The sequence below is a fragment of the Cyprinodon tularosa genome, unplaced genomic scaffold, assembly GCF_016077235.1.
Source record: "Cyprinodon tularosa strain WSP-4 unplaced genomic scaffold, ASM1607723v1 ctg201, whole genome shotgun sequence".
NCBI lineage: Eukaryota > Metazoa > Chordata > Actinopteri > Cyprinodontiformes > Cyprinodontidae > Cyprinodon > Cyprinodon tularosa.
The window spans coordinates 628346-655080 of NW_024038739.1; the positions used below are offsets into that span (position 1 = coordinate 628346).

A 26735-nucleotide genomic window follows, 5' to 3' on the forward strand; every position below is an offset into this window, starting at 1 on the left:
CCGCAATTGCAATCGCACCAAACAGGAAAAAGAACCTCGACAAATTCCGGTTCGTCAAATTAAAATATAGTAGCAACAGATTGGTGACTAGAAATTATAGCACAATTCTTATAAATATCTAAAAAAAAAAAAAAAAAAAAACTAACACCGTTTATTTAAATGATTGGATTCAAACTATTGGTTATTCACCAACCAGGAAGCAGATTTCTCATCTCCATTAAAATATTTATTTTATACCGAGGGACTTAAAGTTTAATCAAATCCATTCAAAAGAAACTTCTTATTACAGGAATGAAAAGAGAAGCTGAGTTGTAGAGAACAAGTTCATTAAAAAAAAAGCAGTTTTGAATTATCCTTATCTCTGTTACAAAAATCTACAAATATATATATATATATATATATATATATATATATATATATGGACAGAAACTGAACATATGCTGGATGATGGTGAGATTTTTTTGATATGCCATATTAAATTAAGCGCTAACAGGATTCATACAGGAATGACTGACTCTAATTTAATGCTATTTTAATGCTATTAGAAATGATTTTAATGCCATCAACAAGTTATCAGTGTACATGAAATATGAAGGATCTGTAAGCACAGATCCATGACTCCTGTATGTATGTAAAAACACAGACACACATACATACGTATATATATCCTCTAGCTTTTTCTCCGCCTCGAGCTTCCTTTCCGAACATACGGCTTTATAAACAGTTCCACGCAAATTAATAGCGATATAATATATCTGACGAAATTGTTTTTAGAAGCATTTTTATTAAAGAATCATAAATGCAACGATAAACATATTTAATTAATTTTAGTGCCAATTAAGGCCTTGATTAAAAAAAGAATTATGAATTGTAATTATTTTTAATGATCCGCGGAAACCCTGGTTCATCTGGCGCATGCCCTCTACGATCTCCAAGGAACTCAGAGCGGAGGGGACGGAGCAACAGCGGCGGCTGTAGGCTTTGCTTTGTGCAGGCGGTCTGGAGCGCAGCGGGGCGGAGCGGAGCGGAGCGGAGCGCAGACGGAGTATGTGGGATTTCAGGGTTAGGATATTTTTCTGAGAATGACCCGTTATTTCCGGTACTACTACTGCTTGCCCCTCTTGTCTAGAAAGTTAGTAACCCTGTTTGGTCCTCATGTTTTTTAATCGCGCTAATGTCTGAGGGAGGTGACAAGATCAGCAGGGAGTCATGAGCAGCAGGAGACAAGACAGACAGACAGACATGGCCAACAGGGCGGATGTGAGGAGCCTCCAGACCAGGTGAGGATACCATGAACAGGGTTAACCTGTCTACTAGTGAGCAGGTTGGTAAGGACTTTACATCGGAAAATGTAAACGTTGACAAGCTGATGTCGCTAGCAGCTATTAGCCGCGCGGCTAATAAGTCTGTGACGTGTCCTACAGCTAGCTCTCAGATAACTTTCTGTCCGCGGTTAAACACTCGGACTTTTCAAAGGTTTGGGCTAAAGATTGTGGAGCTTGACTATATCGATCATAAACGGCTTTCTCAGTCTTATATGCTGCTAAAGTTTATAAATAACTGACGGATAGAGTTAAACAGCCGTTTGGTTCCCTGTTACGTAATATCCCACCGATGAAGAAGAGTTGGAGCGGAAGTTGGATCTAAACACAACAGAAACTTTTTTTAAACCGATCTGCCAACATTACTCTGGAAGCTGGAATCGGAACAGGTGGTATAAAGCATAGAATGATGTAGATCATCCTCCTAAATCAGCCATCTTTCTCTTAAAGGTTTCCCTGTGAGCTCAGTGCTGACTGCTCCTCTGTACCCTTATAAACACTTGGGGATCCATTAGTTTGTATCTCCTCTGTCTGATATAGATGCCAACATATACTTGCTTTAAGAAAACACAATAGAAATGCTTAAAAATCATTTCACGTACGTGTGTTTATTGGATTAAAATACAGTCTCAGTATAAAACCTGTAGTTTCTCAATGATTGGAACCTGTTCTACCAGGGCAATGCAATGAAACACTGGTTATCATGGCTCTGTGAGTCAGGCATAAATCCAGCTTCAAAAGTAAAATTCCTGCTAGTTTTCCTTCACCCCGTTCACCTAATCAGGTAATTTAAACATTAGTCTCTGTCTGCTGTGGAGCTGGGAATGGAAATTGTTGGAACTAATCTCTATACAGCCCTTCATAACACTGATATTATTTGATAAATATGAATGCCCCTAGCTTCAGATGAATCTTTTAGTTTTAATGTTTTGGAACTTCTCCTTTTGGCAGACCTAACACTTCAAGCAGAGTGGAATAAGAAACCTTTAAGAATCTAGTCCTCTTGTTCCAAATTCATTATTAAGAGACCAAGTCGTTTTTGGCTGTGCAGAAATGGGAGACATTTGAGATGGTGTGCAGGAGAGCAGAGCAGTGATCAAGTATTCATGTGGGTACAGGGGGCTGGATGAGCGAGGGACGTGTTCAGAGCAGAACGACATGAAGGTAGCAGCCTGTTCAGGGCAGAGGATGGCGAAGGAAGGGTGAATAGCTTAAATTTTTTAATGCAGTAGAACTATTTCCTGTTTGGTCCTGTGGTGCAGAGGGGTGGATCGTATGGGACGGTTTATTCAGTGTCGACAATGAACTCTCTTTATGCTCTGCCAAGTTTTCCCTGCATGGCTTAAAGGAATAGTACACCCAAAACATGATTAGCCTTCATTTTCTACTCACCCCCATTCTGAACAACACCCTGGAGTACTTTTTTGATATCTCAAATGCATCTGGAGATCTGGGAGGCTTCTTGCTGTCTGCTGACATTCAAATAATGGAGGTCTATTGTGCCCGAGACAGAAAGGTCCATAAAAGTCCACAAAAACGTGTCAATATTCCTCCATACTGCTCGTCCAATGTATTCCAAGTGTCCTGAGTGCGTAGCATCCAGAATTTACTCGAAACGAAGTCATTTAGAACGTTTTTAGAGCATAAACAGTAGTGTATAGGATTTCCTGAAAGCGCGCACATGCGCGTTCACGAGCCTACGGAAGCCGGCAGACCAAACCAGATGAAAGTGCGCATTCAGCGTCTGCTCTGCCAATAATGCAAGCGTAGAAGAATAAATGTGCTGTTTACCTGTGCAAAGAAAGAAACAACGAAAGAAAAATGTCTGAGGACTTCAGTGTTGAGGAAGAGCATGAGTTCTTTGCCGAGCTGAATGTGCTGGTTTGGTCTGCCGGCTTCCGTAGGCTCGTGAACGCGCATGTGCGCGCTTTCAGGAAATCCTCTACACTACTGTTTATGCTCTAAAAACATTCTAAATGACTTCGTTTCGAGTAAATTCTGGATGCTACCCACTCAGGACACTTGGAATACATTGGACGAGCAGTATGGAGGAATATTGACACGTTTTTGTGGACTTTTATGGACCTTTCTGTCTCGGGCACCATAGACCTCCATTATTTGAATGTCAGCAGACAGCAAGAAGCCTCCCAGATCTCCAGATGCATTTGAGATATCAAAAAAGTACTCCAGGGTGTTGTTCAGCATGGGGGTGAGTAGAAAATGAAGGCTAATCATGTTTTGGGTGTACTATTCCTTTAAAGAGTCGACGGGAGTGAATGTGTTCAAAAAGCAACTAAAGACGCACCGGGAGAATCACTCAATGTAAGTTTATCTACTCTAGCTGAAAAAAAACTTGGCAATTACTTTTGTGAAGCCTTTGTGTTTTCATCTTGTAGAAGAGTCATCAAATATAAACTATTTTTTGTTTTTGTTTAAGTTGTCTTATAAAGATTACTACTCTACTTTGATTGCATTATTTATATCGAAACAGCGATGCGAGATTTAATTCAGTTAAGCAAACAAAAGTCAGCCTGTACTTAAGGCTGAGACTTGTTTTTCTGTTTGTTGTCACCCTCAGATGAAGGGTCACGTTGACTCAAAACAGAGAACTCATATTTCAAAAAGTAGCGCATCTGGTTACCTGTCAGCCTTGTTTAATCTTCCTCACATAGACTAATCATTTTTTGTAATAAAAAGAAGATAAACTGAATAACTTTAGTAAATGCTCCCTCAGTGGAGAAACAGGAACATTAAATCTATTAATTTAATTGCATACCAAACAACATACAACATATGCGATAACATTTCTCTGTTCTCTGCTGATGACATGCAGTTTATAACCTTGATGGTAGTTCAGCCTTTTCATTTTTTAAGACAGAAAGCTGTGGTTCCGTGTTCTCGTTTTCCTGTGGATGGTTTGGAATAGAATATAAACAACTTTATTGTTCCATTGTGGGAAATACAGATGTAACAGACACAAGAAAGCTTACAGAAAAACACATAGCGATATTTAAAAGAATAATATTTAACACTGTGCGAGATCAACAACACATCTCATAGTTGGTGCTATTTACCTGACTGCAGCAGTTCATGGGACGTTTAGCTGCTCTGCAAAACAGCCTGGACAGTCTTCTTGGGCCGGTCTGATTGCTTCCTCAGCTCCTGTCACTATCTTTTGCAGGTGATGCCAGTCTGCAAAGTAGCAGCTGGATTACAAAATTATCAAAAGGACTTATAAGTTGCGTTACAACTACCTAAGCATACAGTATTTCCCTTTGGCCTGAAGACATTGTATTCATTTTGTAACCAGTGTGTTTTACTGGATATAGTAACAACCATGTAGTGGCTGCAACGTTTATCTTATTTGTAAAATTGATTTGCCGTTCAGAAACCCTTCCAATTACAAATTGCACCCTTTAAAAACCAGTAGACCCTAACAATATGCCAAGTGTTTTGTTTTTTAAAGTATTTCTGATTCTGATGGCTTCAAGAACTCAAATTTGATTTGGTGCCTACTCGCTAATATGGTTTAGCAGGATAATGAGCCAAAACAATATAAAAAAGGTTCAACAGGCACAAAATATGAACCTCTTTTAATTTCCATCTCAGTCCCCTGATACTATAGATAGTTTGTGAGGTAAAGCTGAATAGGAGACCTAGGACTCTGGATGGGAACGGTGTGAATACATCTAACTCTCTCACTGTTGTTGGCTCTAACGTTGTGAAATGTTGAAGTGCTATATGCTAAAGGCTTTAAAAAACAGAATACTCCCATCAGAAAGGTTAATGGTTGACCTACTGGGGATTTTATTAAAAATGTTTTCTAAACGTAAATTATAATAATTTACTAAATTAATGTACTGGATAAAAGCTTTAGATTGTGGAATATTTACACTCCTGTTTATCAGGGCTGCCAACCAATGGTATCGCTGCCGTTTTTCTTTGCATCCTTCCTGTTGAATGAGAAGTCTGACTGCTAGGTCCGTGTTTGCTCATCTCCTACGCAGCATGCGATCTGCTCAGTCAAACAAAGCTCTGCTGTGAAGAAAGAACAATGGGAACAAAAGCCCATTTTAGCGGCTTGTCCTCCACCCAGTGTTCATTCTTCTCAAGCTGCTATGAAAGTCTTCTTATGCTCCAGCAACCTCACTGGTTTTCACCTAATTTCTAGATTTTATGTTACCATCCAGTACCTGCAGACCCCTGTGCTGATGTTCCTCTTGTTCTTCTTCTTCCCCAGGCGGTCGTAGTTTTCAACCGCAGCCCACAACCGGCTCTGGGATGAACACGGCACGTCCATGAACTCCTTTGGTTTCGTTGTGCGAGGCCTCCCCCTGGCCTTGGCGTCCATGACACAGGCTGCTGCCTGGGACCTGCGCTTTCAGCCAAGATGGAGAGCAATATTTGTGACCAGCCTCCTGGCTTTAGTGCTCATGTTATATCTGCACCGGACAGTAGGGAACACAAACACACCAATCAAAGGTAGTTTTCTAACGCACAGAGGGGGAGAGTCGGATGTAGGATCTCAGAGACTTCTTGCTTGGCATCTGAAGAGCGGAAAGCCCTACAATGACACATACCCGCTGAGTCCTCCGGAGAGGACGCAGCATGGTATTCGCTACCGTATAGGAGTGATCGCAGACCTGGACGTGGCATCCCGAAGCTCCAAGGGTCAGACGTGGTTCAGCTACATGAAGAGAGGCTATGTGACCATTTCAGAGAGTGCAGACAGAGTGGAGGTGGAGTGGGACGCTGACACAATCACTTTAGAGAGCAGTCTGGCTGAGAAAGGACGAGGTATCTGGATGCATCCTGCTCTTAGATATGTTTCAACTGCTTCCTCTGTGTTATTGATGTTTGATGCAATGCTTTACCTACAGGAATGGAGCTGTCTGAGCTGGTGGCCTTTAATGGTCACCTGTACAGTGTGGATGACCGCACAGGTGTGGTGTACAGGATTGAGGGAAGCAGAGCCGTTCCCTGGGTGATTCTACCTGACGGCGATGGCTCCGTCCCTAAAGGTCAGTGTTTAGGCTGTGGGGTCTAAAAGATGGCTGACCCTTTCTTTAGAAGGAGAAACAAAAGCTTTACATCCAACCAAGAACTTTTTGAAAGCTGTACGATACCTTGCGGCTGTGTTCTTAACCTCTTGAACTTTTTTACAATTTTTCTGATTACTCTCTCATGCTACCATGCTTTTATTTTGTGTTTTACGTGGCAGAACAATCAAATTTAGTGCTTAATTGTCAAGGAAAGTAAAAGAGACTCAGTTGGGGTAGTGGCTGGTTCTACAAAGCCAGGATTTAGGCCTGGATCTGGCCAATGTGATGTGACATGGCTTGTTCTGAACTGTTCCATTGTTCCAACTCTGTATTTAGATCCATACTTCCTCCCTGTAACTCCTAGTAGCTTTCTTACCTCTGCCAAAGAAAAGCATGGTCTTACTAGGAAGCTGCCAAAGTAGTGAATAGTGTATTGGTGTCTGTACCATTACATGTTACATTTACACTTTGTAATCTAAATCGATTTATGTTGGATATTAAAGGTATATTGGAGGAGTTTCTTTTTCCGGGTGGATCATACAAATAAGTGGCCCTCCTAATTATCAATCCCTCTGGTGACATAAGGCCATCCTACGTGCTCGTCTACCATTGGTGTTTACCTAATCCTATGATGAGAAGTACCGGGCTGTCAAGAATGACCTCCCCTCCCGCACACTGATGAGAAAACGGATTGAAATATGAACGAAAAAGGAAACTTTTTAACATATTCTTAATGTTTTCATATTTCTTATGCATGGATGACCTAAAATTTAGACTTATGGTGGACAGATAAATTTGAATGAATATGATTTTTATTTGTGTGGAGACCTGTTTTAGTTGATGCGCTACAGTCAGTGTCCGATGAATATATTCTCTGCTCAGTGGATAGGATTAGCAGCTTTTGCTATCAACATAATTCTATATCAGTTCTGACAAAACATTAAGAATATGTTTAAAAGTTCCCTTTTTCATTCATATTTCAATCAGTTTTCTCATCGGTGTGCGAGATAGGAGATCATTCTTGGCATAACACTGTGGTGAGTCTGACATAGTGGAAAAATTGCAAATCTTTTGGAAAGTAAGCTTACTGTATATGAGTAATGCAACCAGCAACTTTTAAGCCGAGCCTGAATAAGGAGAAATGGGCTCATACATGCTCTCACACACGTTAATAGACGTTCCCTCTCAGGAGGCGTTACAGGGTTGTGCATGTGCATTTATTTATTTTTTTTAGTGGAGAGGGCGGGTCTTTTCAAAGATTCGTAAAAAATCCTCCACTATACCTTTAAGATTGTGGAACAGAAAGCACTTTCAATGTTTAGCAGTAAGTTTAGCCTCTATATGGGGTGATAACCAGTGTTAGTTTTCCTCTTGACTCCATAAAGGTTAAATTTTCGGAATATAGAATTCGGAAAATTCAAATTTTTGGACTAATAGCCGACCTGGCATTAGATACTTCCACCTGAGCTGATGATCTCTACAGCTCCTCCAACACTAACACACATCTTTTGCCTGCTTTTTGGAATAATGATCTTCCCTGTCTGATCTTTTACTTCACGTGAATAACCGTGTTTTGTTCAGGCCTGGTTTTCAGCTGATGGATTGAACAGAGCTGTGTGGGATGTTCAAAGGCAGGGATATGGTTTAATAACCTTACCCTGCTTCAAATGTCTCCACAACTCTCTCCCTTTCCAGTCTGCTGTGCCCTTCGCTCTCCATGAGGATTTTTGTTCAGTAATGTTCTCTGACAGAGTTCTAAGGCCAAAGAACAGCTGTTTTTATACCGAGATTAAATCAAACACAAGCTGACTCTATTTAGTGACATTACAGGCTGTTGGTTGCACAGGATTTTATTTAGGTGCATCAGAGTACAGGAGGCTGAATACGTCATCTTTCAAATTATTATTTCTTAAAAACCCTGAAAACCAGGCGTCATTTTCCTCACAATGGATATATGTGCTCTCCTTTGTGTTCTGTCAGACAAACTCCCAAAGCTTTCTTAAATCTGTGCTTAAAATGAAACGTTTAAGAGCTACTAATGGTTTTCCAAGGAATTATTCTTTATCCCATTTAATTCTTCATTTTTTGTGCAGGGTTCAAGGCAGAGTGGCTGGCAGTGAAGGATGAGCACCTGTTTGTTGGAAGTCTGGGGAAGGAGTGGACTACGACATCCGGGGAATTCGTCAACAACAACCCGGAGTGGGTGAAAGTGATCGACTACAGGGGCGGCGTGGAGCATGAGAACTGGGTGCCTTATTACAGCGCTCTGCGGAAAGCTGCAGGGATCAAACCACCAGGTGCTGAGCAACACTTTGTTTTTATTCAGTATCTCATGAACGCATGGCGTTGAGTGAATTCATTTTATTTAAGGAACAGGAACATGATCTCCCAATTTATCCATTAAGTTTACATCTTTAACAGATTTACTGCAGTATGACAGAATGATTTCATCTCTGTCAGCTCGTATTAATATATTCATCCTAATCTTGACTGCATGCATAGTTTTACTATTTGTGTGCATATGTGTTTTTTTAAATTTGTAGATGAAGTGGACAAGTTTTATTATATTAATTTAAAAGCCTCAAAACCACAAAAACAAGCAGATTAACAAGATCAAAACCATCACTTTATTTAGACTGGTTCAGTCAATCAGATTGTTTTATTTATTGCATATTCAGACTCACAAAGAGCAAAGAAATGGAACATCTAAACTATTAAAGGAAATAATAAGTAAAATAATAATTATCCAGCTGCCTGTGGTTGTTACCATCCAAAGGGTGCATGCGAAGACTAAAAAGCATATGACCTAAAATTAAGAACACCACATTTAGCAAAAGAGTTCTAGTAAAGAATATTTTTATTGTTGTTTTGATTAATGCTAAATGCTAGTTGAAACCTGAATTATTTAGAATTTTACTTCTTAAATATGGAATGTTGTTTTTAACTATGATATAATCCTAACAATGCTCCATTCATTAGCTTTAACTGTGCCACAGCAGAGAAACATTTCAAACATGATGGCCAGGAGGTCACCATAATCAGAGCTGTGAAACAATGGGTAAAAAAAAAAAGCCCTATTTAATAGAAACCAGTTAGTGGAAGGATGCTTATTACTTTCCAAAATGTTATCACTTTGTGTGTGCTCCATTTTAAGGCTGCATCCTCCAAGGACCCGGTCTATCTGGACTGGATCCTTCGAAGTCCTTGAAAATAAGACCGGAAGAGTTTTGGCTGTGAATTCAAACAGGTCCATCCTTCCGCAGTTTTCACCGCAAGTATGCTCTGTTGCTTAGCAACACACAACGCAGGAAGCAAAAATTAATATGAACTTTTCACTTCTGTTTCTTTTTAATTCTTTTGCCTTTTTTTATTGTAAAGTGAACAAAAACTACACTCATGAGAAAAAAGATTGGAATAAAGGTGATAAGGAGGACCAGCTCTTCCATATTTAAAAATGAATACAGAAGTAAATAAATGCTCAATAAATAAATAAGCAGACAATTAATTGCCCCCCAAAAAATAAAATAAACAAATAAATGTTGGTAGAAATTAAATTATACAGTGTATATATCTCTTTTAATTAGCTTATTAATTTATTTGCCTTTATAATAATGACCTTATTCATTTGTCTGTTATAATCTTCAACTTTATTTAATTACTTATTTTTTAGGTTCTTGATTTTTGTGCATGTAATAATATTTTTGTCTGTTTTATTCTTTATATATATATATATATATATATATATATATATATATATATATATATATATATATATATATATATATATATATATATATATATATATATATATAGGGCTGGGAAACACGGACGTTACCTTTTACCTGCCGTAAAATGGCGGCGCCTGGTTTGGTAGGAGTACTTGCGACTTTCTTTATATACACAATACTGATGAGTAATCTCAATCTTTCTGGCAACGGTCGATCACAAGCGGACTCCTATTTATATGGGACTGATCTGTCATTTTCAAATAAAACAAAAATAAGGCAAGCCCTCAAGCACTTTGAATTTGGCAGGCATGTCTTGGCCGCCACATTCATCTATCCGCAACTCCTCAGCCCGACATCATCTCAATCCAAAACTGCATTAAAACCACGGCAAACTATCGCTTTCATCATCGCCGCTTGCTTGCTTCTATCTGGGGACATCCACCAGTGTCCAGGCCCGCTAAACCTTTCATCAGAAGTAAGCTGCCTTCACGGCGACTCTACCCCGAACAGGAGCATCAACGATAACTTACAGGACATCAGCGGGACGGGGTCATTGGAGTCCAGGAGCAGCGCGTCTTCCTGGTTTAAGCCGTGGATGGCACCGTTGGCCCCCCTGCACCTCCACTCTGCGTGGGCACGGCATCTCCACACTGCTCCGGCTGGCCCCTGGTCTCAAAGGCTGAACCGCCATCGACCCCAATCTTCCCATGGTCTGTCATTACACCACGAACACCGACAAGATTTGTCTAGCTTCATCACCGGCCCATACTACATCCACCGGCTACATTCTCGTGGTGCACATTTAACACGTCATTGGTTACGTCATCGGAAGACGACCAACACAAGAGACAATATAGGAAAGCAGCGGCGACAGGGAAGACGCGGGGTGGATTTTCGTCTACTTCGCACCTTCCCAAAGGCTAAGCCCAACTCCGAATTAAAAATAGAACTATTCAATACTCAATCACTCTGCAATAAAACCACTTTTATTTTTGATCACATATGTGATAAAAAAGTGGACATATTGTGCCTTACTGAAACCTGGCACAAACCTAGTTCACATATGGCACTAAATGAAGCTTGTCCACCAGGTTATACACATCTGGAGAAAGCTAGGACCACTGGCCGTGGTGGAGGGTTGGCCGTTTTCCATCGCAGGGATCTACCTGTAACCCCCCTCCCACTACCGGAGCTGACTACATTTGAGAGCCTTCTTTTCAATTGTAAATTGCAAAATGAGACAATTTTGATACTCCTCATTTACCGCCCACCAAAACTCAACACTGGATTCATTATGGAACTGCAAGATCTCCTGACATCACTTTGTGCCACATCCCATAATACGCTTATTCTGGGGGACTTCAATATTCATGTTCACTCGTCTAATAACTGCCCTGCTGCAGAATTTCTCGAACTCTTGGACTGTCTACATCTCACACAACACGTTTCAGTACCTACACACACAAGAGGTCACACTTTGGATTTGGTAATCACGGACAACGCCCCCATTTCCAATCTGCAAGTTGAAGACTTGGGGGTGTCTGATCATAAATTAATTTCCTTGACTTTGCCATTAACAAAGACATATATGCAAACAAAACGTCAAATTCAATTCAGAAGTTTAAAGACAATAGATCTGACCCTTTTCAACCAGGATATTCAGGATATCTCACTAACTACAAAATTCACTTCTGTCAATGATTATGTCAACCACTATAATTTCAGTCTTCGCAGTATTCTTGATACTCATGCACCGGTTAAAACTCGGTCAGTTACCTTCTCCAGATCAGCCCCATGGTTTACATCTGAACTCCGTACAATGAAAACTGCAGGTCGTGCCCTGGAGCGGCAGTTTATCTCCAGTGGCTTGGTGGTCCACAAACAAGCCTATCGCAAACACCAAAAGACATATTCCAAAGCACTCACGGCAGCAAGATCCCATTACTTCTCCCTAAAAATCTCGAACAGCCGTGGGAATTCCAAACAGTTATTCTCTGACATAAACTCTCTGGTCAAACCTTCCACATACACGCATGCTGATACCAGTATAGATCATTGCAATAGATTCATGGACTTTTTCATTAATAAGGTGGCATCAATCCAGTCTGCTCTCCCTGTAACAGCTGAATCTCAAGTTGATATACCTCTCCCCACACAAAGTAACACATTTTCAGCTTTCTCCGTTGTCACCCAGTCAGACGTGGAGAAGATCGTAAAAAGCATGAAAACTTCCACCTGCGTGCTAGACCCTCTCCCCACAGCATTACTTAAGTCTAATATTACAGCCATTTGCCCATTAATCACAACCATAATTAATCAGTCTTTGCGGGCCAGTCAGGTTCCCCCATCTCTTAAAACTGCAGTCATCCACCCTTATCTGAAAAAACCCTCACTTGACCCCAATATTCTTGCCCGTTACAGACCTGTTTCAAATTTACCGTTTATATCCAAAGTTTTGGAAAAAGTTGTGGCAGCCCAACTTCATCAACATCTTCACATCCATAACTTCTACGAAAAGTTTCAGTCTGGCTTCCGTTCCGCTCACAGTACAGAGACAGCTCTGGTTCGCGTAATGAACGACCTTCTCATGACTGCGGACCAGGGCTCACCATCTCTTCTCCTCCTCCTTGATCTGTCGGCTGCATTTGACACAGTGAATCACACCATCCTTCTCAACAGGCTACAGTCAGAAATTGGACTTTCGGGTACAGCACTTAAATAGTTTCATTCATATCTCACCAATAGAGCTGAATATGTTTCCTTGGGTCAGTCTAAATCTTCAACTCATATTGTGACTTGTGGAGTTCCACAAGGGTCAGTCCTTGGGCCAACCCTCTTCTCCATCTATATGCTCCCCCTAGGTCACATAATCAATAAACACAAGGTCTCCTTTCACTGCTATGCTGATGATACACAACTGTATATGAAAATGGACTCCACTTCTCCTACAGTTCTTCCGTCTTCACTTCAGCTTTGCTTAGAGGAGATAAAGGCATGGATGACTGCAGACTCTCTATAACTTAATAGTAATAAAACGGATGTCATCCTTCTTGGCACCCCTCATCAAACTCAGTCCTCTAATCTCAGAAGTATTTCAATATTTGGTCTTAACATTCCCTTTTCCACCACTGTCACAAACCTTGGAGTTAGGATTGACTCTAACCTCACTTTCAACTCCCACATCCGTCATCTTTCTAAAGTCTCCTTCCTCCATCTCAAAAACATTGCCAGACTCCGCCCCTCCCTCTCCCAACCGGATGCTGAGAGGTTGATCCATGCCTTTATCTCATCAAGGTTGGACTACTGTAATGCCCTCCTCTTTGGGACCTCTGGTAAAAACCTGCAAAAGCTCCAGCACATTCAGAACTGTGCTGCCCGGGTCCTGATGAGGAGGCGCAAATACGATCATATCACTTCTGTTCTTAATTCACTTCATTGGCTACCGATCAAACATAGAATACATTATAAACTGTCTGCTTACCTATCAATGCATCCATGGAGTTGCTCCTGCCTATCTCAGTGAACTCCTCTCATCGCACGCTACTTCTCGAAGGCTTCGTTCCTCCACCTCCTTTTACTGCCTGCATCAACCTAAGACCAAACTTGCCACTATGGGGGATAGGGCTTTTCAGGCAGTAGCTCCACGGCTCTGGAATGCCCTTCCAGAGTCCCTGAGAGCCCCACAAGGTGTGGAGGCCTTTAAAAAAGGTCTTAAGACTCACCTTTTTAAACAGGCCTTTTTAGAACTGTAAGTTTTGTTTTAAATTGTAGTTTTAATTGTTAGTTTCAATTGCTAGTTTTTGATACCACTCGGTGTAAGATGTATTACTGTAAGCCCTACAATTTATTCTTTATTTTTTTATTATTACTATTATTTTTTTTTTTTTTATCTATATTTTTTTTTTCTTCTTCTTTTAATCCCTGTAGCACTTTGAGATTTCTTTGAAATATAAGGTGCGTTACAAATAAAATCTATTATTATTATTTTTATTATTATTATGTATATATATATATATATATATATATATATATATATATATATATATATATATATATATACATACCGGTATATATATATCCTGTATTTTTTTTACCCTATTTATTTCTTCAATGCTATTTATTTATGCCTGTTGTTTTTAAATTTCTACATACATTTCTGCCTCATTATGTAAATGAGGAAGGGCTGTGTCTAAGAGGGTCAGTTTTTGACGTTCTTTTTCAAAAGGCAAGTGAATGTCAGCTCTCAAGCTCTCTTTTATAGGAACCCAAACACACAGAGTACATCTAAAGAAATAATGTTTCTGTAAAACTCCATGAGGTGAGCTGTGCTTATACATCCTGGTAAGGATTGTGGGTAACCCTAAAGCTGTTATGCGGCCAATAGGAACATAATTGGGTCCCTGTGCTAAATAAACTATCAACAAGAATCACCCTGCTTCCTCTTCCTACCTTCTTCCTTACTGCCAGCACTATTCAGACTGCAATTTCCAATGCAAAATGTCTTCACCATTTTGCACCCTGCAGAAGCGTCCACTCATTTATGTTCACAACATTTAATTTCTGGGCTTGAAATGTCAAAGAGATTAAAGCTTCTTAAATTTATTCAGAGCAAAATACATTTACACCAATTATGATCTTTTTGCTGCTTCTATTGGCTTCATCTCTGTTATGAAGTGAAAAAATACATTTTTGTAGATTCATTTAACATAACTGATGTAACTGGGAAAGTAACTACTATAAATCTGATGAGTTTGGATCAAATGATAGACGTTTCTCTCCTTTTGGAAACTATTATCTCACCCCATATATTAAAAGAACAGGAGGCAAAGTTTTGTCATTGTAATTAGTTAAGTGCACATTAGGTTATTTATCTAAATTTATAAACATATTGTGTGTCCAATAGGTTACCTCATCCATGAATCAGCAGCTTGGAGCGAACGTCTCCAGCGGTGGTTCTTTCTACCTCGCCGTGCCAGCCACGAGCGCTACGACGAGGCAGCTGACGAGCGTCGAGCCACCAACCTTCTCCTGTCCTGCCCTGCGGACTTCAGACACGTGACCCTGCGGCGCGTCGGGCCGTTAAACCCTACTCATGGCTTCTCCTCATTTAAATTTGTTCCTGACACAGATGACCAGGTCATCCTGGCTCTGAAGTCAGAGGAGGATGGCGGCAGGATCGCCACATACATCATTGCCTTTACACTAGATGGGCAGCTTCTAATGCCTGAGACCAAGATTGGAGATGTAAAGTATGAAGGCCTGGAGTTCATTTAAAAGTGCTCTTTAATGAACAGATTGTTTTATCCATTTGTGAAACGTTTTATATGGGAGAAGTCACAGGTGAATGGTCAGACCTGCGCCATATTGGTGCTGCTAGATGCTTTCGTTTTTAAGTCGAAGAGAAGATACCGGAGTAGGGGCTACAACCAAAAAAGGCAAAACTCTACATAAATGATACCAAAATATAAAACTTAAGTGTGTTTTTTGAAGCAGTTTTAAAACAGAGACTGATAACACAGGGAACAGGGGCAATTTTCTAGTGTTTGTCTAAACTTGCTGAAACTATCCTCTGGAATCACTAAATTATTTTCTCTTTCATTAGGTGCCAAATAAGATTCTTATTTACTGATAAACAAAATAGTCGTCTTTGGGATGGATGAATCGTCCAATTTGATTTACTAAAATGCTTTGTTTTATTTTTAGAAGTATAGACAGCAGTCGTTCTTAATTAACCCTTATACATTGCAACAGTACCACCCCGTCTGGAGACCACAGCATGCTGCTGCTGCCACCGTGCTCCTTGTTCGTTTTCCAGAATGGTTTTCATGTCAAACACCATGTAGGGTAAATTAAAATGTATCCACCCAGTTATTGTGTTAAACTATATTCCCAGTGTACTAGTTTGACTAAATCCTTAAAAGCCCCAAATTAGTTCAACAGATCCTGCTTAGGATGATGATGACGACATTTGACTGGAATTTTTCTTTCACATTCCATCGTTTCTGTGTGATGTGTATCTTTTTGCTTTTTAATTCACACCATGCTTTGTTTTTCATTTACCGGTAATAGCTATTTTTCTATTTAAAAAACTTTGAAGCAGCAAAGACACTTTCTCCTTAAACAGGGTTTTCATAATCAAAAGCTGTGCAAATACTGCATATGGGATATCTTTTTCTGTTCAGCGTTTCTTAGCTGATCACTCAGGATAAACAGTTTAATAAATGGGGAAACAGAAGGTCTTTAATATCTAGTTTAATTAAGTTTTACTGCAGAGCAACACTGAGATTTGTCCATTTTTTTAATGATGCAATTACTCCAGTGATCAGTGCTGTATGGAGCAGACTGATTACAGCCAGAATGGCAACTAGAAGCAGTTACACCATATGAAGCCGACTGTGTGTCTTTACTGATCCTTGTAAATCGACTGCAGCATTTTTCTGAACTAAGTTTTTATGCCTCTAAAGCCAATGAACAAATTAAAAAGCTATTAAATCAAAGATTAATTCTTAATATATTCCCTTTGTATTGTCTAAAAGATAAAATAAAATAAATCCTGTGATTATCCTGTACTTGTGTATCTCTATAAATGTGCCACATAAACTTAGAAATAAAAAGTACTTAGAGGTTTCCCATTTATTGAAAAAGCAACCTTACACCTTACAGGTTTAAAATACAACAAAATCTATTCCAATGTGCTAATACATGAGAGATTTTAGTAGTTTATCATCATCCCAAATGCTTTCATGCTACTAGAGCTGTGTTGCCATGACAACAGCATCCTGAGACAGGCTCTTGTCCATGGGAATGTGTTTAAAGGAGCCCAGTTTAGAGAAAAAGTCGAGCATCCTCCGGTCGCTCTGCCTCAGCTCACAGAAAACTCCTCTGGAGCCTGAAAGTCAAACAGATGAGTCTGTCTTTGGTCACGTACAAAGACTTTTTATAAAAGGGAAACTTTTAGGCAGTTTTATCTTTAAATTTAAGGTAAATTATGGACAGCAGGAACATAACTCAACAGCCCCCCCTTGTGGCAAACCCATAGACCCAAAAAGTCTGAGTTTAACCCAGCTGTTTCAAGCCGACTTACCACTGTTCCTGAGGGAGGACAACAGCTGAGAAATCATACGTTTAGCTGGGGATGGATCAGTGACCCGAGGGAGCACCTGGACTGCCACCAGGGAAGGGTAATCCTTCAATAATGGGTCATTTCCTGGCCTCTGGAACCACAAGAGCAGATTTAGTCTGCCATGTTTCATTCAATGTCTACCTGTTATAGAAACAAGACCTTAGTAGTGATCACCTGATCAGAGCCTGCAGCTTGTTTGGCGTCAGTGAGTGCCAGCGCATATCCACAAACCCCAAAGTCATCCTCAACAACAAGAGCACACTGTGGGGAGGGGGGGATTTCACATGATGACAGGCTGCAGAGAGGACATTAGGAAGAAACGTTACAGCAGAAGAACTCATTGCTGAGGACCAGTCAAATGCTCTCTGGTTATAGCATTTCTAAAATAACAGTTAAATCCTTCAAAGCACTAGATAGGAATAACGCAATGTTACGGACCAGAAAAACATCAAATAAAAAAACTAAAAACCAACCATATATATGAAGGATCTGTTATGTTGTTAGAAACTTTCAGGTACCTTCTTTCTATTATTTCTTTGATGTTTTCCTGTGCATAGTTTATAATTTTGGACCTGGAAACTAATAATTAATAAAGCCATTAACCTGAACTCAGTGAATTGGAAAGTTGGAAAAATCATGTCAATAAAACTATAAAAATGATCTGGAGGTTTCCATCAAAATCCCAAAAACATATCAGGAATCTTTGGAACTAAGCCCTTCTAAGTGATGTTTTATTGTAGGGATTCATGATAAGAAATATAAAATGGGTTAGAATAATTTGCTATTCTGCATTCATCTTTGGTTCCTTCTAATGTTACCTTTTACACCCTAAGGAGGCCAGTGAGGGACAAATAAGAAGTTCCCTGCTTTCACAGTGCAACCTTTCTTACCTGTCACTGATTAGTTTAGGCTGCAGGCGGACGTCACCCTCTGTCTGCATCTCCTTAAAGATCTTCTGCACCTCAACCTAGCAGATAACACCTTTATTGTAAATCATATATAACACCAGAATTTCTCTAATCTGGGACAATAAAGGGTTTTTCTATTCTATATCACCCATACAGTGACTCATTGATGACTCTAACCTTGTCCTCGGTGCAGTAAGGGCGAATGCAGTAAACTGCTGTCATGGGAGGGTGTTTGAACAGGTCCCTGTTTCCATGTCCTGGCAGCATCCTCTGAAAACAAACAGCCTATTAACTCTACAGTTTTAACCTGTTTACAACAAGTCTTGAGCTTTCACCAACTAGAACTGGAAGAAATCGCTAATATGGTTTGTTTACCTGGAATTCCCCAGAGAGGCCTCCCCGGAAGCCCCAAGGTTCAGGATCATCATTCAGCAACTGGGCTGAGGGTTGATTCTGACCTCCTGTGGAAACAAACACATAATATTATAAACAGCTTATAAGTGGGTAAACAGATCACAGAGTAACACAGTGTTCAATGAAGCTGGCATTCGTCGCAGCTGCATCTCAATAATTAGGAATAAGACACTATCCGTGAGTAATTAATCAGTAAATTATATTCCATCGCTTATAGCTGATGGAAACAACGTTTCTAAGAACATTTGAATATTATTTAAGATTAGACTATATTACTACATAGTTTGTATGTTTTTGTTTCCCACATAATCAAGGGAAACACACATGGAGCCATTAAGGAGAAACTTAAAAGGGTAATTGCTAAAAAGGATCAGAATCAATGTTTCTTAAAGTCCATTTGGATGTTTCCCCATTCCGTTGTTATTTAATGTGCGATGTCATCTGCTGGCGATGCTCTGGCATTTACTGAGCACCACAGCCAATGCAGACGCAACACCACAGCAGAAAAGTGATTTGATGGTTCTTTGTGCCGACAACCTTTGAGATTGTGCTTTAATTTCCCGCATCAGGAACCACCCACACTGCCAGAGCTACCAGACGCTGATTCAATGGCCATGGTGTTAACCCCATAGAGAATCTATGGAGTGTTAAGGGGAAGATGAGAGATATTAGATGACTGGAATGCTGCTAGCAAAGCAGCAGGGCTTCTATAACACCTCATGTCAATAATACATGTAGAAGGAGCGCTAATGCCTATTCTATACCAGCACATGGAGATACCTTTCATAAGTCAGACATTTTTCATGTAAAAATCTATTTTAACTGGCCTTAGTATCATTTTCAGAGAAAACTAATTTGGGAATTTGAATTTGAGTTTTAAACGTTATTGAAATACATAATATTTTTAATATATATAAAAGTTTATTTATTTAAATCTAATTTCTTAATGTATGCTGATTTTTGTTCCAGCTGGAAAAGTTTTCCCACCCAGTGTTTTAACGTAAGCCCGTGCCAATCCGACCCCACTCTTGATGTCACAGATGTAGTTGTACAGATCGTACAGAACTCTGCGGTTCGGGACGTTTGACAGGCGGTAGAACATCTGCACCACGCCCTCGCACATGCCGTCAAACTTGCCCGCCCTGCCGCACCACTGAAAGAAAAAAGTGACGCGGCTTAATCAAAGTGTTCAGCTTTAGGAAGGGTTTAAACCCTCAACCCCGGCCTACCTCTTCAGTGGGAGCTGCAGCAGCCGGACGGTGGTTCTTGAGCCAGTCCAGCTCCTCCAGCATCATCCTGGCCGTGGGCCCATGCTCGTATGGCAGATAGAAGAGGTCTGAAAGCAGGTTCAGGTCGTCCAGAGTCAGAGGTTTGGCTGTATACAGCGGGTTCTCTCCTGGCCCGGGAACATAGGGGCTCTCACTCACGTCCGTCTGCATGGGCTCCTCATCAGACAGCTCTTTTTTTAGGCTAGCTGATTCACAAGCACCTACAGGCATGCACACAGCTTTGAATAGAACCTGGCCTCATTTCTTTGTTGCATTCTGAGTGAATGAAAGTAACTTTAGCGTCACGCTACCTCCAGGCTGATCGGTGCTGGTGAACTCCTGCATCCAGTCTAAGAGGGCCAGTCTCAGGGCCTCCTGAGCGCTGTAGCCTGGTACCACAAGTCAGAAAGTCAAAATCATTAGATGAATGAGGGTTAAACTACAGTCTTTTGCTTTTGATCATCTACAAAAAAAAAAAAACATTTATTTTCAAATATAATTCTAAAATTACATTTAATTCAACAAATAATTGGAAAACGTGAGAATTGATTCATGTTGGACTTTAAGAGATGCAGCCGCTGTTTGTCCAGCTCCCCCACATCAACATCCAAACATTCAACAAATTGATTTATTTGCCATCTTTCTTCCCACCTTTGTATAATAATATGCACCACTCAGAACTGTTAGTAAAGATTAAAAGATGATGTGGTGACAGGTTAATCCTGTGAGTTCCTTTTTTTCTCTCCACACACAGAAAAAGATGAACAGTCTTGTGATCATCTCAAGCTCAAAGGTCCAACTCTCTCTCTAATCTCATTCTGCAGACCTTGAATGTAGTAAAGCAGCCACACAGCATGATAGTACCTACACTGTGTTTTTTTACTTTAGGCAGGAAGTTTTTGTTTTTCCTTTTCTGACTTCTGTTTCACCCGCTACATTTAAAGGGAGAAAACTTGAGTTTCCCTGGACTATTTAAACATCGTATCGTATAATGAAGTAGATACTTAGCCCAAAAACTGTAAAAGTTTTGGTATTGTTTGTGGGCTGAAATGGAGTCTAATAAAAGTATATGGTAAGCTCATCTATAAAACAATTCAGGTTGGAATAACTACTTAACTCTGAGCTGGGTTTTCTGACTTGAATTGATTTTTTGGTTTATTTTGCTGAAGAGGCCTAACGAGGAGCCCTTTTTTTTGTAAATTCAGGTGTGTTGGAGCATGGAGCGGCCCTAAAGGACTCGAGTTGGGGATCCCTGCAGTATCATCAATCATTGTTTGCGGGAAAAAAAAAGCAGTTAAAGGCTAAAAAAAAAAAAAGAATGAAAACAGAACTTACCCTCTCCAGCAGGTGAAGATTTACACCATGTCGCCAAAGTGTGAATTGCCACGAAGTTTAGATAAAACTCACAGTTGGGGTTGGTGAGCACTCCTCTCAGTTTAGGAATCAGCTCAGTGGGTCGGTCCTTCATGAAGACAGAGGTGTGCCGATCACAAAGAGCTCATAGAGCCAGCAGGCTGATTGTGATGCTAAATACCTTATATGGTCCCAGGAACATCCTCTGAGGATCATAATCATTGGCATGAATATTGTCCCAGATGACAGGTGGCCTCTTCAGGACAGCCGTCACCTCCTCTATGGATTCCACCGAGATTTTGTGGGACACAACTTTCGGACCTGAGTAACCATAGCCGAAAAAAAAAATAAAAAAGGACTGAATAGCAGTGAAAGTAAAAAAGAAATTAACTGGAATGGACCAAGTGTAATCTTACCAGTCCACAGTATGTCGATTCCAGGCAGAAGCTTTTCCCCAACGGTCTGCAAATATGAGGACTGGGGCACATTGGGGGAGCAGAAAGCAGCACAGTAGTCTGGAAATGTTGCAAGCAACAAAAAACGTCAAATATAATATCAAAACATATCTAAACACAGACCCCCACACCAAGATTTAAATGGTTTTTAAATTTTCATTAGTTCTGACTTCTGATCTTCAATTCTATTTAGTTCAATTGGGTTTTACAACTTGTTACAATGTTTAGTTTTTTAATTTGTTGAAAAGGCTTAGATTCAGTGTTGTTTTTATTAGTTATACTTTTAGTCTTTTATGGGGTTTTTTTGTAACAGTGTCCTGTCTGGCAATGTGGCAATAAGAATAATTGTCTTGATGCCAAAAAGAGCCCAACAGATTTTGCTTTCACAATTGGAGCAGTATGGCTATCGCCATAGTGCTCAGCTTGATTTATGCATATAAATTGCTTTGTAGTAATTCCTGCAGGGAGTTTTACAGATTATATGGACACTACAATGTAGGCAGAAAAGGAAAGGGACAACAAAAAAAGGAGAAAAGATGAAAGATAGAGGAGATAAAAGGGAGATAACGATAAAACGTCTTCAGCCTGCTTCATCGCCTGCAAAGAGAATTAAAAAGAACAGCACAACCAACGGATATAGTATGAGAGATACAATAAAATAGCACCTTGATACTATCGCTGAAGTAGTATTATTTAATCTGACATGTATACTGTGGAAGCTGAAGATAAGAATATGGGCTTTCTGTATGGAAGTGAATCTGGAGCCAAGCACCTGTAGTTGTTTGTGTGACTGCACTTGTGCATGTTAAGTTTATTCAAAGGAAAAATGCTCAATAGTGCCTGTGAATAGCCAAAGACGCGTCCCCCCGGAGCACCAAGGCCAGCGCCTGCGGACCCAAAACCAGATGCCCAAAGGGACCCCAGGAGCAAAGGGGCCAACCCTTCAATTTAGTTTGTTTTCATTTGTTTTGTAAGCCCTCATGTTTTATTTTCACTTTTTTGCAAGGTCTAGTTTTTATTTCATTTCATTAAAATGTTTCTAAAGTCTAGTTTCACTGTTTTTGGTTAACCTTTCTAACCTTGTTCCATGCTGTGTTCAGGATAAGTCTCTGACCTGTTGGGCAGAACAGGAAGGTCTTGGCGTCTCCCAGGTGCTGGTAAACCTCGTTGGTGATGGCTATCTGTGCGTGGGCGAAGGAGCTGAAGGCCTCCTTGTCAGCGGGACACATGTTAGTCTCAATGTCGTCAAAGAGCAAAGAGAAGGACCTGCAGCCGAACTGCTTGACCTGAAACCATACAGCTGTTTTAGCATGAGGTACTCATCAGGATTAAATCTGAGCATTAGACCTCTATGACTGCTGGAGGCTGCTCTCTTAGCTAACCTTTTACTGCCTACATTTATAAAGGGGGTCAGTTTTCTTGGCTATGAATCAGTATCTCTGCTTGGTCTTCATGATGCCATTGGTTCTCTAACCTTTTAGGTCTTCACAGAAAAACTGGATTTAAACTGAGATTAAATTAGACAAGGTGTAAAATAGAAACAATTTCAAATCTGAGGGCAGTTTGCTGTATTGGGCTTTATTTAGGATTAAAGGATCAGATTAAAGGAACCTGAATCCAGTAGCACACAACATCATTCCCTTTCTTTTGTGAAACTTCATATTTCATCCTGTAATTTCCCCCTCCAATCTGATATGTGTTAATCCATTAAATAGAATCCCAACACTTACATTTGTTTTTGCAACAAGTGAAAAGCTTTGAGGTTTAGGTTTAGAATGCTCAAAGTTTATATAAAGTTATGAAAAAAAATACCTAGGGAACCATAAACCTAGATAAGCGCAGTAGTTTATCCTGCCCAGCTCCACCCTTGGCCTCGGCTTTCAAAGTCCTACTGTACCTGATCCAGCTTCCTCTTCAGGGCAGCTACCTCTCTGGGGTTGGAGAAGGTGATATCCAGCCCAGGAGAAATCGCATAGATGAACTCAATCTGATTCTGTTCAGCTGCTGAGATCAGGGCGACCAGTTGTTCTAGGAAAAAGGCAGAAGGAAATGTAGGAGAAAGATGGAGGGTCTGACAGAGGAGGCATTTATAAATCAGAGATAAAACGTAATGAGGTAATAAAGTCTTTTTCTGAGGTGGATAATAGGTTTAGTGGTTTAGACATTGAAATGTTGTAACTGCCCTTTACTCTGTAACATTACTGATAACGTGGAGATGGTTTAAGCTCATCGTTTAAACATTGTCTCTACAGAGATAATGGTTCAAATCTGGTGCAACACTTAGAGAAAAAAGGACATAAAAGAAAATACACAAGGGTGTGGCAGTTTTCAAATTAGACTTCATCCTCGTCAGAATTCATTTTTAGATATCTGGAAGTAAAAGCCCAATACATATGATCAGGAAATGTGACGTTATTTGTACTGTTAAGAATTAGATGTCAGTTATCTGAAATGTTTATTTTAGATAGGAAGAATGTTATTTTAGATATCTAAAATGCTCATTTTGACTAGGAAGAAATGCATTTGAGACATCTGAAATACATATTCAGTCAAGCTAATAAATGTCAAAAGGACCACTTCAAATTTAAAGATTTCCAGTATCTGAAAGTTTATTCTTACTTGTACAATTATACTTTTTGCATCCTAAAATATAATTTTTGCTGGCAAAAATTTATTTTGGATATCTATATGTACAGTTTGGACAAATAGGAATGTAGTTTTGACCAGGAAAAATCTTATTTTAGAGATCAACAAATGGAACAAAAGAGAGGACAGCGCTTCTAATAAATGTCAAAACGGCCTGCCATTTTATTAGGAGTTACAAGCCCAACAGAAGACATGTATTAAACCAGGTGATTATCTTTCCCAAATCTTTTACTTTCTTTCCTTGACTTTTATTTGCTGATTAACTTTCACATAGTTGAGAAGACAAACACACATAAAGCAGAAACACCATGTTCATAAGTGACTATAATAAATTAGCAAAACAACTCATCTAGCAACAAAAATAAAAGCAAAAGGTCATCAGTCAGAGTTAAGATGCCCGTTTGAATGAACATTTGTTGGAGCTTTAGGCAGTTTTAAAAGTTGTTGGTTTGTTCTTTTCTCACTCATTTCAGAGAGCCAGTTCTTCTGACCAACATGTTTTCTAATCTAATCACAGTCTATGTACAAAATGTTTTTTCTTAATTCTTCAAACACTAAAATTGGTCTGCTGATTGAGCCCAGAGCAAAAAAACTATTTTCAGTCTCAAAAAGGACCAAGTAAATGCTATCATGACATATGCTTGGAGTATATTATTTTATTTAAGATTATCCTTTTTTTCTTCTTTTTTTATCTGTTATTTTACGGTCAAAAACATACATATTGAAAGACTGCCTGACTAATTTTGATTGCAATTACTTCATTTTACAAATACAAATTTATTAAAATAATATATTCATGTCTGCACAAGTTAAAACAGTATTTTAACCCACTTCCTGAAGATATATTAATATCTTATTTTGGGGTGGGGAGGCCTGCACAGTTCTATAAATTGGTGAACACTGTTTCAGTGCAGCTGGGTTAGATTTTCAGACTGGGTTTTTTGTTTGCCAAGTTTGTATGACCTACTTCAGCTTCCTCCCACAGAGCAGTTGTTTGTCTGCGTGTCTCTGTGTTGACCTGTGATGGACTGACTTCCCCCAGTAAACAGGTACAAACAATAGATGGATGAATAAGACTGACCTGCCTCCTCTGGAGAATATAATTCCCTCCAGTACATCCTGTGTTTGTAGTCATCCTTGGGAGCATACAGATAGGTGTTCAGACCCCACATGTGCTCCCTTGGAGAAATGAAAATGATGTAATTAAATTAGTCAGATTGCCCTGCAGACATGCTGAGGTGTGCATGATTGCTCACTCTGCAGTGACACAAACACAGCATGCTTTGCAATAATGTTAATAGATGCACCAACCAATCTTTCATAGATGTAACATTTCAAAAATGCACCATCAAACAGGACATTAATAAACACTCAATGTGGAAAGTCTGTTATAATTTTAATGCAAGATGTTATGTAAAGCAGCACACCTTTTAAAGAGCTCTGTTCTTTGTTCCATAGTCCATGGTCGCCCATAAAACCCTAAATAAAAAAAGAAGAATACAAATTTTACATTACTATCTCATAAGCAATTCACATATATTTTAAACGACCAGCAGATTAAACAGGATTACTGACAAATAATCTCACCTTCCACCACCCCACTGAGGAAGCGTGTCTCGTCCCTGCCAGGTGTTGACATGTCCACACAATGCGAACTCTTGCTCAGCTGGAAGCTTACTGATGTTCAGGAACAAAAAGCATGCTAATAACACGCTAACCTTTGCTTTCACTCACTGGGTTTATGACAGCGCCTTATCGCTGCATTGGAGAACAGCTCTGCTTTTCCCAGCAAAAAGGCTACTTTACAGGTTCACACTCTAAAGTCTAAATCAGTGGTCACAGATTAGCAGACTGCGGTCCGGACCCGGATCCACCTGCTGGCTAATCCGGACTCAACTTGATTTGAAACATTTATAAATTACCGCATATGTCCGAGCATAGTCTAACTTCACTTGCGCCGCTTCTCCTATTAATACGGTAAAGCCCTCTGGAGCTTCCGGGTCCAGGCTTCACGTGATACAAATTCGCCAATGACCTGTCAGTCAGGGCTGGTGATGCGATACAGCCATAGGTATCCATAATAATTTATTATGGATATCTATGGATACAGCAGGCAAACCTTTGGCAAACCGGTTTAGTCTCTATGGCAGGCCATTTTGACATTTCTTAGCTTGGCGGAATATATATTTCAGATGTCTCAAATGCATTTCTTCCTTGTCAAATTTAACACTTCAGATATCTAAAATAAAATCCCTCATATCTAAAATAAACATTTCAGATATCTGAAATGTAATTCTTACTAGTACAAATGACGTCACGTTTCCCATAGGCTTTTACTTCCAGATATCTAAAATAGGATTCTTCCTATCTAAAATAAACATTCTTCCTGTCTAGAATGAATTATGACTAGAATGAACCATAATACACTTACTGCTAGTCATAATTACTATTTCGGATATCAAAAATGAATATAACA

At 39.7% G+C, this 26735-nt stretch overlaps 2 protein-coding genes across 5 annotated transcripts; one reads left to right on the forward strand and one right to left on the reverse strand.

Annotated features, from left to right (window-relative positions):
• Positions 1–1122: 1122 nt before the first annotated feature.
• cant1b (calcium activated nucleotidase 1b) lies at positions 1123–15554 on the forward strand. 4 transcript variants are annotated; one of them, XM_038284715.1, is made up of 6 exons: positions 2493–2670; positions 3584–3644; positions 5563–6119; positions 6203–6343; positions 8458–8661; positions 14996–15554. In XM_038284715.1, the coding sequence occupies exons 3-6, from the start codon at positions 5621–5623 to the stop codon at positions 15364–15366; spliced, it is 1215 nt and encodes a 404-aa protein (XP_038140643.1). In that variant the 5' UTR covers positions 2493–2670; positions 3584–3644; positions 5563–5620; the 3' UTR covers positions 15367–15554. The 4 variants fall into 4 exon arrangements, with proteins under 4 accessions (XP_038140642.1, XP_038140644.1, XP_038140645.1 ...); XM_038284714.1 differs by lacking the exons at positions 2493–2670; positions 3584–3644 and adding an exon at positions 1123–1280; XM_038284716.1 differs by lacking the exons at positions 2493–2670; positions 3584–3644 and adding an exon at positions 1147–1328.
• A 1153-nt stretch (positions 15555–16707) lies between these two features.
• ogal (O-GlcNAcase like) lies at positions 16708–26229 on the reverse strand. The gene is made up of 17 exons (XM_038284718.1): positions 25847–26229; positions 25687–25738; positions 25341–25438; positions 23511–23641; positions 22728–22899; positions 21575–21673; positions 21340–21479; positions 21141–21267; positions 20117–20194; positions 19767–20026; positions 19525–19690; positions 18499–18584; positions 18301–18393; positions 18106–18182; positions 17390–17510; positions 17177–17306; positions 16708–16981 (listed from the first exon to the last, which is right to left on the reverse strand). The coding sequence occupies exons 1-17, from the start codon at positions 25896–25898 to the stop codon at positions 16842–16844; spliced, it is 2022 nt and encodes a 673-aa protein (XP_038140646.1). The 5' UTR covers positions 25899–26229; the 3' UTR covers positions 16708–16841.
• Between the last annotated feature and the right edge of the window lie 506 nt (positions 26230–26735).

Coding starts and splice junctions, on each gene's coding strand:
- cant1b (XM_038284714.1), top strand. CDS start 5,621: ATGAACTCCTTTGGTTTCGTTGTGCGAGGCCTCCCCCTGGCCTTGGCG. Junction 6,120..6,202: donor TCTGGCTGAGAAAGGACGAG/GTATCTGGATGC, acceptor CTTTACCTACAG/GAATGGAGCTGTCTGAGCTG. Junction 8,662..14,995: donor TGCAGGGATCAAACCACCAG/GTGCTGAGCAAC, acceptor TGTGTCCAATAG/GTTACCTCATCCATGAATCA.
- ogal (XM_038284718.1), bottom strand. CDS start 25,898: ATGTCAACACCTGGCAGGGACGAGACACGCTTCCTCAGTGGGGTGGTG. Junction 21,480..21,574: donor AATCGACATACTGTGGACTG/GTAAGATTACAC, acceptor ATGGTTACTCAG/GTCCGAAAGTTGTGTCCCAC. Junction 16,982..17,176: donor GTCCTCCCTCAGGAACAGTG/GTAAGTCGGCTT, acceptor TTTGACTTTCAG/GCTCCAGAGGAGTTTTCTGT.